The 16475-nt window shown below is 44.6% G+C and overlaps 1 protein-coding gene across 13 annotated transcripts in view; it reads left to right on the top strand.

The window, feature by feature from the left end:
- Nucleotides 1–16475, top strand: part of KALRN (kalirin RhoGEF kinase) — a 465384-nt gene that overhangs the window by 395185 nt on the left and 53724 nt on the right. For 10 of the 13 annotated variants that reach the window (XM_063161744.1, XM_063161745.1, XM_063161746.1 and 7 more), the window contains 2 exons: nt 14649–14932; nt 15728–15832. In XM_063161744.1, coding sequence (XP_063017814.1) covers nt 14649–14932; nt 15728–15832 — 389 coding nt within the window. Of the gene's footprint in view, nt 1–5093; nt 5293–14648; nt 14933–15727; nt 15833–16475 lie in introns of those variants that run through there. The other 3 variants (XM_063161743.1, XM_063161749.1, XM_063161754.1) reach the window with 2 other exon arrangements.

Here is a 16475-nt window from a genome sequence, read left to right as displayed (position 1 = left end):
CAGATACAGCAGGTCACCTTTTCAGTGGGTCCGTATTACTGTCAAAAATAAACTGTCCAAGAGCACAGAATGTTCGAGCTTTTCAGAAGTGCTGGTTGCTGCACTGTGCTCGCTGCTCTCTGCCACCAGCCACTTTCTGTAAATCGAATGTTTATCCTGTCAGTGCCAGTGCTGGGATGCTTTAGCAACTTTCTCTCAGTTTCCAAGATTCAAGCAATAACATTGTTGTTATTTTCTCTCTTGAAAGTTACATGAATTGCTAGGCAGCTCTAACTCCTGATAGGAGCTGGCTCCTCAGCCTCTGGCTGCGTGTCTCCCTGTTGTGACTGATCTTGCAGCCTCTCTACCTGTGGTTATATACAAGATGCAACAGAAGTGGTACAGAAAATAAACTTTCAGATATTAATTCACGTGTGAAAAAGAGGCGGCAAGAGCTTCTGTGAACATCAGCTTCCAGTTACTGGTCTGGGTGTGAATACGTGGTGGGGATCCTTATTATTCAGATTGCTATGTTGTTTTCAACTTTTATAAATTTGTCCAGCTTTAAGGAAACGTGGGATTTGCTTTTATGCAGGCAAAGCTCCAAAACTTCCCCTTTACTCCAAGGAGTGTATAAGAACCCACAAGGCTTTATTCATCTTGTCAAAAATCTGAAGAAAGGAGACTTTATTATTAGGAAAAGAGAACAGATAATTGTGAAAAATATAGCTTGGGTAACTCTCCCTGCTCAGTGTGAAGACGTGGGGTAATTAAACATGCTGTTTTCCTATAAAATAAGTGCCAGATAGATGTATTGTTCAGGAATTCAATGCACAGATGCTGGAATAAAATCTCTCCATTTTGAAGTGAAACAAAAAGGGCAGTTATTTCACATGACCCCAGAAGGATTTTGTCTGGGTTTTTTACCAAACTGTTATGTTTCAGCACACACCTTGTTAAAACTTGTGTGTGTATTAGGAAAACTAATCTATCATTTCAAACATAAAACCTCCCAAATTTCCAAAGTTTTCATTCTAAAAATAACATCAAGATACTTCTCAAGAACACCAGAGCACTGTTACATTTCAGTCTAATTCTTGTCTGTTAACAGGCTTTATGAAAGCATTTTCATATTTGGCAAAAGTTGCAATTTCTTTTCAAAAGAGAGGAATTGGTTGGGCAGTTAGTGATTACAGCAGGGATCTACAGATCCTGTGGTTTTCAGTTCAGTAAGGAAATCCAATTTTCTGCCAGTTTAGCCACTGCATCAGTTGCTATTGCAGAAGAGTTCAATTGCTAATATTGCATCACACAATTCTGTGTCATGTGAAGTTACTTTTTAATATAACTGTAGAAGCACATCTGGATGTTTTATTGAAAAAGATGCATAGATCACAAGTAGGACTTCAGAATCATTAGAAAACAGTGAGATTATCTCTTATGAGATAAGCTTGAAATCATCTCCCTTGACCATTCTTTACCATTGGAAAACCACAAAACAAAAATTAATGTGTTTGCCCTTAGCTCCTGTTGTTTGATGTGGCTGCTTATCCTGAACCACAAACCAGTCCTTGAATTAAAGGTAGTCAATGCACCCTATTGGGTCTCCTGCTGAGTTTGACTTGCCTTGCATTCCCTCAGCCTCTGTCCTGGACCAGCCCCACAGTGCTCTCCTGAGCAGGCTGAGAACTTGGGAATCACACACATCACCTGGGCTCCCTTCATATAATTAGGGAAAAATATGAAAATGTCTCCAGTGAAGTTCTAATGAGATGAAAAATAGAACCTGCAAGCTAAATTTCAGCAGTAATAACAGAACAGCCATAGGGGTTCTTCTCTTTGATGGGGAGAAATCCATTATATACACTACTGTTTATATATTTGTCATTTATTTTTTTATAATGTAGCACACCTAAGATTATGTTGCAGAAGGTTCTGACTGGATTTTTTTCTCTGACCTCCCAGTACTTCCCAATGGTTGTGGGTGCTCGTTTACTGTACAGAAACCGTGGCTGCTTCTGGGAAATGGAAAAAGTGTGTCTCAGGTTTTGTGTGTTGCCACGTGATGAATCAGTAATTGCTATCCTGTTGCCCTTATTGCCCCCCAGTGCACTTGGTTGTCCCATGTGGTACAGCCATTGCAAGTCCTGGGACAGCTCAACAGCTTTGAAATCTTGGATCCCCTGCAAAATGATATTCCAGGCTGTGAAGTTCCATAAGGGAGTGAAGCCTGGGAGCCAGAGCTGCTGGGAGCCCATTAGCAAACGTCATCCTGAGGAACCAGTAGGTGGTTTCTTCTGGAGATTGTTATCTTTTGTACTGGAAGCAAGTTAAACATGGAAATTTAAAGTTGCTGTGTACAGGAAGGCACAAGTACAGTCTATGGTGTGAGCTTTGAGGAAAGGTCTCGTGTTCACTTGCAGAAGAAAACATTGAAGTAAACATTTGGGAAAGTGGTGGACCATGATAATAAGAGACTGGATTTAGTGACTGTGGAGGTGTCTCCATCATTTTCTGAGAATTTTTCCATGTTCATTTTTCACATGGAGGAAGCAGCTCAGAGCACAGAAGAAAGCTGGGAGTGGCGCATCCCGTTATAGCTGAATCTTCTGAGGACACTTTTTCATGCAGTTGAGGCTTGCTGACAATTACAGCTACAGACTGTAGCACCCTCTTAGACTCTGTTGGGTGTTTTCCCCATCCCTTCAGAAGGAACATGCAGCTTTGGTGAGCAGAGGTTTCTCACATCCTCATGTGGTACAGCCATAGCCTCTCTGAAAGCACTTTACAGCTCAGTCAGCACTTAGAACCTTCCTTGAGGTCATGTAGGAAACCAGTGAGGAACTGAGCATCAGCTCATCAGCAGTTACAGCTTCCAGATTCACACTGACCAGTTGGTTTCAGCCTCTTTGTGGGCCTGCGTGTCCTGGGGAGCACATCATGCACGTACCCCAGATCACCTCGTTCCAGGGTGCTGGCTCATTGTGGCCAGAGCCACAATCCTGCTCCTGCAATGTGTGTCTCTGCTCAGGGACTGCAGTCCTGAACCCACTCTGTCCATGCTGAGCTTCCCTGATGAGCAAGGCTCCAGCTCTCTGCTGCCACAGGAGCCTGAGCCAAGGCAGGCCATGGGAAGCGTTGCACAACCGGTATAATTTCACCGCATGCTGAATAAATACACTTTGGAGGACTCTTTTGAAGAGATGTTGCTTAATTAATCCTGCAGGGGGTATAATATGTATATTTTTGAAATCCAGTTTTAGCATCGTGCAATTAGCTTTTATGGCCCAGGGATTCTGATTTAAGACATTCTTTAGTTACTAATGGTAATCTGTTTTAATTAGAAATGCAAATGTATTTTAGATCCAAATGTGTCTGAGTGGTACAATGTAAAATGATGATTCACAGTGAATACCATTGAAGTGCCTCAAGTCTGGTATTCTTTGTACCTTATACAGTTTGAACTCTGAGGATCAACACAATGTTCAGACATCGCTCTCAGCTGAAGCGTGTGGAGGCTGAATAGATTTCTTTAGGAAATGAAATAAATATTAATCGACAGGGAGTCTTTCTGGGACGGCAGAAGGAAAATCGTAGCTTTAGGCAAGAAGGAGTCAAATGCTTTGAATGTTGGCAGTAACTTCAGCTCCTCATTAGCAGAGCACAGCTCCTGCCAGGGTGCAGGTGCTGAGCAGAGGGCAGCATCTTAGCTGACTTTGTCTTAGTATCAGAGAAATTACCCAGGCTTGAGCGTTCCAGGCTGCTCATGGCAGGGCAGTAGCTGCTCAGAGCTGTGTTGCTGTAAAATTTGATCTGGCAGTGTGGCTAAGACAAGCCTACAGCAAGGCAAGCTCCAGGCAAACATTGAAAGCCTGATGTTTGCTGAATATTCCCTGCAGTCACTTGTCCTGGAGATACTAAACTGTCAGGCAGGTAATGTCTGTGATCAGACATCTTAAAATGCACTAACAGGTCACCTGTATTCGACAAAGCCTTTGTAGAATCAAAGAGCCTCTGCTACTAATCCTTGCTGTTGTGTTTAAGTGTTTCTTTTTCCTGCTTCCTTTGAAAGATGGAGCCAAAAGAAAGTAACCACCCAGCAATAGCGAAGATGGCTTTTGTAATGAAAGTTTATTAGACATGTTGCTTGGTAGAGCGTTTTTACAGCTGTTTGTGATGAAATTCAGTGATGCAGAAGGGAATGAAGCACTTTATGCAGGGCACCTCTCCACATCTCTGCAAAGCTGGATTAGTTGTTTTTTTTACATAAGGAGGCTGTTGGTAAGGAGCAATGATGTAAGCACCATAAAAGCTGTGGGTGGCTCTGTGTGGCCCTTCAGAAGTCACAATCAATCAGTTCCTTAGGACTAGCCTCACTGGGAAGGCTGGCGTCTGGGTCAAGGCACCGGCACAGCTTCAGAGGGCTGAGACCTCGGCAGGGTGCTGCAGGGAGCCAGCTCTCCTGTTCCCATGTAGCAGATGCTCTCTGAGACTTCAAGTTCCTGTCCATCTTTCTTGCTGACGCAGATAGAGTGTAGTGGTGACTTTGTCACCTGAAATTTGATAAACTTGTTGACTGGCATCACGGGGAAGCTTCCTCACAGAGCTGCTCCCTGCCGAGCTGTCAAACGGAAAACCAAGACGCAGATTGTGTGAGCCTGTTATATGGGACAACGAGTGGTGTTCTGGTTTTGCTACTTAAGCTGAATGAATTAAAGCTTCCCACAAGCCTGACTGATAGTCTTGAGTGTGCAGTTAAAAGTCTCCGAGCTGCTTAGCCATCTCCCTGTGCTGTGTTCAAAGAGCAAAGTGTCACAAGCACCAGCAGTTCTTCTCTGTGTGTTTTATTTCCAAACCGCTGTTTGCATTGACTTCATTCATTCCTTCTTTTAATTCATCCCAATCAGTACCTTTGCTGTGAGCTTGTATTTCCTGCTGGCATTTCTGGAGGACGAGGGCGTGGAGGAAGCTGCTTTGGGACCAGCCCTGGAGGCTGCAGCTGCAGTGTGTCTGTTGTCAAACACCCCAACCCCGTTGTTCTTGGTGGTTTCATGGTGTCCGCTCCTGCCCTGCGCCACTTGCAACTTATCCTTATTCCCTTCTTTTCTTTTCAGGGGCTGTCAGAGCCTGAATAATTTAAGAGTGAACAAATGAGAGACGTTCATGGAGGACTCTGTTCTTACCTAGGCACAAATTGACAAGCTTGTAGATTGCCTTGGGTTTCCACTGCACCTACCACAACTTTACTAAGAGAAAAGTCCCCTTTCCTATACATCTGTGTCACTCTTGCTTAGTAAAGTTATTCAAGATCAGCGCCTTTGGAATTGGTTGGTAAATGGACAAAGACTTTCTCTTTGCCCGGAGCTCCTCACAGCCTCCAAGTACCAAAGAGAACTCCACAGCACTAGAAAGCAAGAGGCAGCTGCTGAATGTTGGAAGCTACTGCATTTGGCAAAAGAAGCTGATGCAAAGATGCACACAGTTGTGTTTGTTTGTTCTGCTTGTTTTCTGTGCTTTCCGAGCCCTCTGTGTGCCTGGAAAGTTTAATAACCAATCCCTTCTTTCTCAACATGCAGTTTTTCTTCCTATCCCAAAAAGCTTTGGGTTCCGTTCTTGCTTTTTTTTTTATTTTTCCAATTCCAAGTTTGTCACTGATACTCTTCTGTTGTTTCCGTGGAGAATTGTTTGAGTACATAGCCACAGCTTCCTTTGAGATAGGGAGGCCTAAATATGATACTCAAACATCATTGTCTTCTCTCCCCCCATTTAACAGAGTGGTCCACCTTGTCACAGAGGTTGCTGACTTCAAGTATAAGGCAGAGTTGACCTTAGCAATGATGTCATTTAACTGAGAAATTACTTCAAAATTCTTACAGTAGCTCAATTTGGAAGCTGCTGAATGAAGCTGACCCTTGACACTTGACAAAAGAATAAGGCTTGTGTTTTACTAACAGCTGCTTGGAAACCATGTGTAATAAAGTTTGTTTTTGTGCCCAACATCCAGGATAAAAGATGGCATTTGCTGACTCTGGTACCCTTACGCTCCCAGAAGAGCAGAACTGCTTTGATCCAAGTTTAAAAGTCTGCTTCTATGTGGGTGTCTAAGCATTTCACAGTTCCTTATGCTAAAAGTAACAGTGTACTTGCAAAGGCCAGCAAATGCTGCTCTCGTTCAGCTTCAAACACATTACATTTTCCTCCTTGTCATTCCATATAGCTTTTCATAAAGTTTCAGGGTTAAAACTTTTTTTATGGAACATGCAAAAATCTCCCATGAAAATATATCAAGGGGGATTTTTGCTTTGTGTTTGGGGCTTTGTTATTTTTGCTGCTAGCGACACTTATTCTGGAAACTTCAGGGTTGGAGATGATTTTATTTTTGTCACAGAATGAGGACAGTGTAAATACAAAATGTAAAATAGAACCGAGAGAAGTGCTTCAACAAGTTGTTTCACTACATTGAAATAAATGTTGATTTGTTCAAAAAAAAAAAAAAAAGCATGCCCTTTCTGGATCTTGTTAGTCTTGACTTTTTATTTCCTCTCTTTGCTGAAGAAATGCGTGCCTCTTGACTTCAGCAATGTGCTCAGCCAGCTGTGAGGCATTACAGGAAGGCTGCTCCGATGTGCACTCCCAGCAGATGTGTGGGACTTGCTGTCACTGTGCTCAGGGCTGGCCTGGGTCCTGTGCTGGGCACAAACTCGAGGCAGGGGATTGGGTGAATGAAATCAAGTGCACACAGATGCTGCATCTGGCCTCCAACTCTGCTGTGTGGAGCAACTGCTCTATTTCTGAGCTTTCCCACACCTTTTTGTGCAGTAAAAGTGTGTTCTAAAAAGATGTTGCTTCAAGGTTCCCCTGAAGGTCTGTTACTGCCCTGCCTTGCCTCATGTCTCACAATGGTTTAGGATAGGAGCTGGCTAGGAGTATCTCACCAACAGGTTGGTGGATTCACTCTGAATATTTGTCCTCTTATTATTTTTATTGTGAATTCACAGCTTATGTGGGGGCTCAGATGGGACTCTGAAGCAGGAAGAATTAGGCTGGTACATGGAGACCAAAAGGCTCAAACCTGCAGCCAGAGAAGTTGTAGATGCCCATAACAGTTTTAAGCTGTTCTGTGGAATCCCATTCCAGAGCAGAGCACTCAGAGGGAAGGAACTCAGGTGTCCCAGCTGCTCTTCAAGCACTTGGTGCCATGGGGCTGGGTTGAACACTTTCCTTGAGGGTCTCTTTGGAGGCACAAACACATGTTGTGCCTTCATGTTTAGCCTTCTGCTTCAGCAGCAGCTCCTGAGTTAAACTGAGTTTCCTTTCTAGAGGGAACAAGACCCTGCCCTATATTCACCTGAGGATTCATCTTGCTCTTTTCCCTTGCCCTCCCTATGGGCACCTCTGATAAAAGCCTAGATCCACATGAAGCAGCAGATACAATAGAGAACTTGTGCATTTGTTCCTCTCACTGGGCGCTCTTGGACAGTACTGAAGTCATGTTTTATTTCAGCAGGCTCTCTCTCTCTGTGCCTTCCCCTTGTGCTGTTTCTATCCCTGGAGACCCAGCTCACTCATTCAGCACGCTCTCAGGATTTCAGTAACTTTTCTTGCAAGGTCCCTGGGGACCATGCGCCTCTGTGCTGTTTCTCCAGGCTTTTGGTTTTATCTCACTCTTTGAAACTTTCCCAGAACTGCAGTGACTTTTCTCTGACCTCCAGGAACTGCAGCTCTTGAGCCCTGACACTCCGACTGGCACAATGAAGACCTGGAGACTACTTTGGGATGTCAGCTTTCCCAGCACATGTTGGATGGAAGCTGCATCTGAGCAACACCAGCTAAAAATAAAAGCTATTCAACTGAAGCTAATGGCAGGTTGCCACGAGTTATTGCTCATTAAAGTGAATTGACAGATGCTTAACTTCAGCTAATCATTCCCTGCTGCGAGATCGGCCTGGTATGAAACGTACTCAGATGTGGGAAGGGGACTCACAATAACTAAATTTAGCTGAGGGTATAATTTGCCCGGGCTCCCTCTGTAGTTAATGGAAAGAGAGAGGCCCCTGGGGGGTGTGTCCCACTCTGCAGCACCCTTGGGCACAGCTCCTTGACTGCCGAGAGCAGCAGATGAAGCTGCTGCCTGCCTCAGAAATGAGTGGCTCCAAGTGACAGTGTTTACTCACCCCAGCTGGGTGAGTGCTTGTTTTCCTCACATTAGGTTTCAACCTGAAATAATGATCAGAAAGCTGAATACTGAAGCCAACAGGTTGGTGACTGTTTCCCAAAGACAAAACCCATATGCAAAATTCCTCTGGAGCATCCCCTGCTTTGCAGTGTGGTTAAATAGAATTCTGCAGGTCATTCTCTATCTCAAAGCTTTTCTTACATATTTCCAAGAAATAAGAGCTATTCAATAGCAAAACAGTGTGTGTGAATAATTTGCATTCTAGTCCTTTTTTTCCCCTGTTCTTTGGAAGTTAGTCATGCTTGCATGTTTGGCAGTGAAACAGAAAGTCAGATTTTGAGGTTTTACATTACAGTGATCAGAAACTTTGTCCAATATGTCTGCTGCTTCCTCTATTGGACTAGAAACTTTTTTTATAAAATATTTAACTCCATACCGTTATTCTTGAGTTTGGACAGAAGTAATTTCATCCATGTAAGTGGAGTTGTGAGAGTCCTGCCAGATTGATTTGTACCTTTTGATGCTACTTCCAGCTTGAAACTTCAAATGATCAACAGAAAATTCAATTGAGCCTTTTCAATTTGCTCATTTCCAGGAGGTTATGAATTTAGGGACAGCATTTGAATCTCTGAAGAAAATCTGCATTTAGATTTCAGTGGCGTAGTTTGAATGTGTCTGTAGCTTCTGGTGTGAAGTTCTTTCCTGGATGGTCCCATCTCATTTTTAGCTGGAGCTGGAGCACAGGGCAGGTCTGTGGTTGGACACGTGTGGAGCTGCTGAGCAGAGCTGGGAGAGGATGGAAGTCTCCAGGGCACGTTTTGCAATTCCATTGTGAAAGTTTAATGTACTTCTAATCTAAAGGGCTTTTCAAGCCATTTGTCCTCTGTCTTTGTCTGACATGGCCACTGAAAATTTGGTTGTGTTCACTTATATTCTTCACTAGAGCCTTTTTCAGAGGATGTGTCTGAGGAGGCAACTTATCTGTTGACATTAGAAGTTGCAAGATACATTATTTACACTGTTAACACCTAGTGTTCTTACGAAAGGAATAGCTGTAAAGTGACTTTATATTATCCGAATGCTGTTGCCTCCCAAACTTCTGCAAATCCATGCCAGGTTTTACAGGCAGAATGGGCTCTAACACTAAAACCAGGACCAGTACTGTCATCTGCCTAAGCCACAAAGTTTTGTAACCCTGACTCGTGCCAATAAAAATGTTTCACTGAGCGTGTTTTGGACATTCAATACAAAAGCACAGAGGAGACCAAAGGAGCAGTGTTCATACCTCATTCTGCCATCTTTGCATCCATCAGGTAGAGCTTTAGTCCCAAATCCCTTGGGCAGATCCAAGGGCACTCTCAAAGCAGCATTTCCCAAGGGAGAGTATAAAGCTTCAGGGGGCTGAGTACTGTGAACTGGAGCCTGCAGCCTGGATGATCATGGAGGTGCTCTTGGAAAGGGCAGGAGAAGGTGAATTTTGATGGTTTAGATGGTTCTTTTTGTGTAGTGTGAAATACTAACACAGAGACTTTTTTTGTGCACAGGATGAGTCTAGATGATTCCTGCTGTCCAAGATATTTTGGGATGGAGATTCCCATTCTTTAGGAAATTTACTTGAGTATAGACTGAGTTAGTCTTTTACCCACATCTGATTAAATTCTGTCTTTGTCAAAAGTGGTGACAGGAACAACTGAATGTAGAAAATGGGCTCTATTTAGCACAGAGCTGATTTATATGTTCATCAATCAGGTTGCCATTATTGGCTTTCATTCACAAGTGGCATTAACTGTGTAAAATAAAATTTGTTTATTTAAATGCCCATGCTAGTAGGACTTCAGAGTTCCCATTCGGGCTAATTTTCTTTGACTTTTGTGGAAAAATCCTTTTCTCTCAGGCTGTTTTTCTGGGATGTAAATGGAGCCACAGATAAATCAGAAAAAGATTCACCTCACTTAAAGCAAGACTGTGCTCTAGTCTCCTATTTTTATAGCTATATTCTGCATTATCCTCTGGTTATGGATATTTCTTTCCTATCCTTTATGATCTGTCATCATTATGTATCAAATAGAGGAGACTGGTGTTTTCTTCCGAGTTGCTCTGAGAAGCCTTTTCCTTTCCCTGTTAGAGATCTGAGGTCCTGCAAAGGAGTCTGGTGCTGCCTGAGCCTGATCAGACAAACCTCCCCTCCCATGTGTGCTCTGGGGAACAGGGAGGTAAAAATAAAATGCCTTGTATTTATGTTCCAACAGGAATTCCTACTGACTCAAATGAGAATATTACCGTGCCTCTAAAACCAGGTCTACAAGATTTTTATTTTTCTTTTCACCCGAGGTTGCACAGAACTGGAACCTTCTATTTTTCAAGTATAAGAGCTGTGTTTTTACAGATGTCTGTTCATTTGACCAACAATAACAAACATTTCATGGCTGCAGCAGTGCAGAAGCTCTGAATGTTAAAGCCCTTTGGTCTGGCTGAGTATCTGTCACAGTCCTCTTGCCAGAAGTTTCTTGGAGGTTTGCTTAGGAGTGTTTTGGAAACCATCATTTCTTCTGTCTGAATGAATGGTTTGGCCAGGAAATCAATCTAGCCACATGAGTCTGCTGACCTCCCTACACCTTTTTTGCTTCACCAAATACCTTTTTTTGGACGTGTGTCCTGGGACATTGGTGGGAGGCAGCTCCTCATGCTGTAGTGCAGGACAGCCGCTGCTCCGCTGGTGCTCGCGTATCATGCACTGAGCTGCTGCATCTTTCCCAAAAGCTCTCTGGCTTTTCTTAAACAAACTGTCTCCAAAGAGCTCTGCTAATGCAGTTTGCAAAGCACATGTGTGCTAGTGCTTTGCAGGAGGAGCACGGTAACGTGTCCTCCTCTTCCGCTCGATCCACCTGGTGTCTGGGTCTCGGGCCAGTATCGAGTGTCATGATTAATGTGTTTGTAGCCATGTGTGCCGCAGAGCAGAGCTCACGTGGCTCAGGAGGTTGTCTGCAAGGTCTTTCCTGGCAGATTTTTTTTTTGTGTTTCTTCTTTCTTTCTCTCATTTTGTGAGCTCTGCTCTTTCTTCAGCGCCAGTCCTGCCTCTGCAACCATGTTGATGTGACCTGCTTTATGTGCAAAGGAGATCGTTCTCAGCAGGGCTGGCAAACTGCAAATGTGACTTGCTCACAAATGTACCCAAATTTGCAGTTCCTTTGAAAAAGGAAAAAAAGGTTATGAGTATCGTATGTGGATTTTTGGCGTGGCATGTTTGGTAGCAGTGGGAATTGGGATGGTGAGATGGAAGTACTTTGTACCAGTGTAGGGTGTGGACAAGGATAAGTCACCCAACATCGAAGGGCTCTCATGGTGGTTGGGGAGAAGGGGAATTCATGCCAGCCTTTCTCTCCCACCTCCCTGCCTGTTTCCCAGCCTGCAGAGACTGCCTTACCAGGCAAAATAAGGCCATGTTTCCAGTCTTGGGTTGCATGGGCCAGGCAAAGTGTGGGCTCTGTCCCAGATGCCTTACTGTGCTCAGCCAGGGCAGTCCAGCAAACAAGGAGAAAGAGAAGGGCACTTCACATCTGACAGGGTTTTATGGCACGACCAGTATGCAGTAACCCTTTGATAAACAGCCTTTTTCATCACCAAAGGCACGACCTTGAGCAGGAAAATCCAGAGCCTTTTCAGGTGGGATCATTGGACAGTGTTAACAGCCTCCCTCTGGAAAACTGCGGGTTGACTTTTGTAGTGGCTGGTGGCTCTGAAGCTCTGATGTTCAGTCTGCAGAGGGTTCGTGGCTCTGGGTGTCAAAATTATTGTAAGCAGGCAGGGTGGGCTGTGGGCCAGCTTGGGACTGGGACTGGTTCTGCCCACGTGCTGCCTTCCTGGGAGTGACAGGATTATTGACCATCACTTCCCCAGGACACTGAGCAGAGTGCCATGGCAGGAGAGGTGCTGTGTGTCTGTCCGTGCCCCAGCTGTGGCTGTGCTGCTGGGCAAAGGAGAGGGAGGCAGCAAGGCTGGGGCCTGACTCTGCTGGTAAAACCTGGAGTGTTTCCCTCTGGGAGGAGAGGTCCCTGCCCCTTCACAGGCATCAGGGTTCCTGGACTTGGCCCTGCCTTGAGCCCGCTGGGCTGAGATTGGCATCTCAGTAACAAACCCTTGGGGTTGTCTCAGGCTTCATTAGCCTCCCTTCTCTTACCAAAAGTTAAATTGGTAAATTTAACTTTTGGTAAGGGAAGGGAAGCTAACTTTAAGTCCAGTTGCTGTGGACTGGAGGTGGGGGTGGGACTGTGTTACTTACAAGGTGTAGTGAAAACCTCTCTACATCAGCTGAGGTGTGATGAGATCAGCTCATCCTTGGTTTTCCTCTACCTCCTGCTGAGCCCGTTCCCCAGCAAAGGCAGCAAGTCTGTGATACAGCTGCTCCCCCCAAATCATCCCTGGAGTAGCAGCCCTACAGAGTTTCTTCTTCTGGCTGCAGCCCAGCTCCCTTTGCTGCAGCAATTCCCAAAGTTCATCCTCCTGAAGCTTCAGTAGGAGCACAGGCACCTGGGGGCACCAAGCAAAGTCCCTTGGCCAAGAACCCTCCAGCTTCCCCCACTGCCTGTGGGGCTTTCAGTGCTGCCAGGGCCACGAGGGCACTTGGAAAATCAAACCCACCATGGTGAAACCCTGCATTTTGCTGACGCAAGGGCACTGATAAACTCGCAGAGCATCACGTGGAGCCTGCAGGGAGAGCTATCCAGAGCCTATTGAGTGGAAGATAAGCTGGCCCCTGACAAACATTATCTGTCACTCGTTGATTTAGCGCTACTTCGTGTACATGAAATAACATCAGCAGGAGCTGGCTAAACCCCAGGCCTTTTGGAGATAAGACTGCTACTTTGCCCTTACAGAGGAATGCCAGAAAATCCCCAGCAGCTCCAACTGGGACCAGCTCCACCTGGAACCTGTCCTCCTCTCAGTTCCTCTTGCACTCAGTCCTTTTGTCAAAAACCAGATGATTGAGATTTTCTTCTTGTCTGGGAAGTGAACTTTGATTTTTCTCTAGCTCGTTAAAATTATTTCTATATGTTCTAAAATTTACCCTTTGACCTCAGGTATGTAATAACTTACTGGTTCAGCTTCTGACTGATGCTGTGTATGGCTGTAAAACATTCTGACTCTCCCGGTCTGCATTGTGCAAGATGGCAGGCAAGGCAGGATGCAATCTCTGCTCCGTGCACAGACAGCTGCAAGCAGCAGCTCTGCCCAGAGGGGATGTGATCTCCTCATGCAGGTAGCAGGAACTGGCTTCTAAAACAGTCGAGGTAGTGATTCTCTGCAAGAGTAGCTCTCCCTCAGCATATGTACAACCCAGCATCTCTAGTGGTGTTTATTGCTGAACTGAGAGTATCTGGGTGCAGCAGTCTATCTTCATGTGTTGTAACTTAGGTTTTTGGTTTCTGCTGGGACAGATAAAAGATTCAGAGATAACAATGTAAAAATGTTTAATCACATCGGTTGGCTCTTTTCTGATGTACAGCCTGAGATGTTTTTTATAGGAGTGTGACAGTATCTGAATTTAGTAAAAAAACCTTCATCTTAAACTGTGTGGGATAAAACATCTCAGACCCTGATAGGGAGGGGAGGGAGTTGCCTTAACATGGTTTCAGAAAGTTGAAAGCAAGGCACTTATTCCTGAAGGGCAATTGGGAAATCTTTGAGCAACTTGTTTGTTTTGGTTTTAAAGCCTTACTGACATTGGCACATCTTTGGTCTGTTGCATTTGGGGGGAGTAAGGAAGGTTGCAGCCCCTTCTAAGGTGCCAGTCTGAACATGTGTATCAGTAACTGAGGTTGAATGCAGTTCAGCAGAACCTCCTGCTTCTGTATAATGAAACTAGTTTTTAATTTTAAACCTTATTGAGTTTCCTTTGGTTTGAACAGTTTGTCATCTTTTGTAATTGTTCATTCCAGCTTCTTAGTTCTAGAGAATTTGTGAACTCTTCTGACAGATTGCTTTCAAAGGCAAAGGAGATAATTTTAAGGTGCTTCTAAGTTAATAAGTAGTCTAACTAAATCATGTCATTGGGGTCGGGAAACAGCTGAGAAACAATTATGGAACCTGACAATGTGTTGGTGGCTGTCAGGTCTCCTGTAGTAGGTCTCCTTTTTTGTGCTTATTTTCTTCCTAGCAATTCACAATGAAATTGTGGGAAGAAGTTGAGAAATTCAGCGCTTAGCATGAAAATCAGGCTTCCATAAAAAAACCTGAATAAAAACCTACATATAAAAACTTCCGCTGTCTGCGATCTTTCATAAGGACAGATAGCGTGGTAGGAAATGAGAGAGGCGTGTGAGGTTGTGGGAAATGCCCATTGCAGGGCATATTCCTCTCTCTGGTGTGCAATAAAGTTTGCATAAAGTCCATAGGTCAGGAAGCCTCTCCCCAAGGCAGGCAGCGCTGTGGCGCTGGGTGCTGGGGCAGCAGAGGGGTGCTGGCATGAGGTCTCACCTGCGCCGTCTCCTTGCAGACGCGTACTCGGTCTCTGCCAACGACAACGGGGGCAAGTCTGACTCCGTGGCCAACCTACAGCCTCAGCCATCCCTCAACTCCATCCAGAGCTCTCCGGGCCCCAAGCGCTCGACCAACACCCTGAAGAAATGGTTGACCAGCCCCGTGCGCCGCCTGAACAGCGGCAAGACCGAGAGCCACATCAAGAAGCAGAAGAAGGTGCGGGATGGCAGGAAGAGCTTTGACCTCGGCTCGCCAAAGCCTGGAGACGAAACCACTCCTCAGGGAGACAGCGCAGATGAGGTGTGTGCTGGTGTTTGCTGGTGTTTGTTACGGGAAATACCATCTCCTCCGTGGGCTGTGAGTCATGCTGGAGTAAATGCAGTTCCCTTAGGGTCTGCAGGGAACAGCGAATCGTACATAAAGTCATACATAAAATTGCATTGCTGCAAACAGCTTTATCATCCAAAGAGCAATGGAATATATAAGGAATAGTGCTTCACAGTTTGCATATATTATTGTCCTTTGATTAAGTTTTTTAATAGCCTATTAGAAAGCTGCTGTGGACAGAAATGAAGTCATTCTTGAGCTGCTGTTATCAGTTTTTGCTGAGGTTCATATCACCTTTATGCTACCGTGGCAGTGTAATTCCTTATTGAAGGAAAATACTCCAAGAAATAGCCATGTTTCTCTTAAATCTGCTGTGTAGCTGTACCTGCAGTTTTTCTGCATGTTCTCTACCAGAATGGCTCTTTCCTGATAAGGTGAATGAGGAATTAAAAGCCAAAAATGCAGAAGGTACTAACTGAACTCAAATAAGAGGAACACATTTTTAAAAATGTACATTAAACAGTTTTTATTTAAATGAAAAAACTACTATTCTGTCAGCACACAGACAGATGTAGTTGCCTTTGCTGTATGAATGACCTATAAACTGTATTTCTGTAAGCCTTAGAATGCACCAGGATTAACCAGCAAAACCTTATGTCTTTACTGCTCTCTTCCATTACCTGTAATTCCCTCCATACAACATGATATTGAACTGAAACTATCAAAGGATCCTGTCCCTGTTTCTAATTGCATTTAACTTTTCTTCAGAAGAGCAAGAAAGGTTGGGGAGAAGACGAAGCAGATGAAGAGTCTCACACTCCTCTTCCTCCTCCCATGAAGATTTTTGACAATGATCCAACCCAAGATGATATGGTAAGGCCTCCCTTACTATACAATTATTCTGTTTGAGTGCATTTCTTGCATAGCTATATCACAGTGGTTTCCTAGTGGTCTCCTGGTATCAAGGGCCTAGACTTGTGGTTGTTACGAGTCTCCTGTGTACAGATCATAATCTAATACCTTTTGTGAATTTACAAACAGTGCTAGATAAGCAATTTAGCCCTGGTTTCATGGCAGGTGGATGGTGTGCTGTGCTGTGTGTGGGCAGAAACTCCCTTCAGAGGGATAATGTGTGTTTGCTACGTCTGTTTGAAAAATGCTGCTGGTGTCTGCCTGTAGCATTGGAAATGGTGTTTGGTGGCACCATGGTAGTTCTCTGACATCAAGTCAGGATTTGCTGTGGTAACTGGCCCTGTGGCTTGCAGAGTCCTGTGCTGGACTCAGGGTGAGAACCTGTGAATATGGCTGAGACAGTGGTTTGCATTCACAGCCAGTTCTGTCTGTTCATGTCCCCCCACCCTCTCCTGGTGCTGTCATCTCCCTTGTAGAAAACCATCCTCCTGTTTTTCAGTTTCCTGCTTTCCTGCTGGCATCTGTTTTTAGCACTGCCACTTCTGTATTGCTGTCCTCTGATTGTAATTGCTGCAGGCAAAGAGGCAAGGATAGGGGAGATTAA

Source organism: Melospiza melodia, chromosome 8, assembly GCF_035770615.1.
Source record: "Melospiza melodia melodia isolate bMelMel2 chromosome 8, bMelMel2.pri, whole genome shotgun sequence".
Lineage (NCBI taxonomy): Eukaryota > Metazoa > Chordata > Aves > Passeriformes > Passerellidae > Melospiza > Melospiza melodia.
This window is presented reverse-complemented; position numbering and strand designations above follow the sequence as displayed.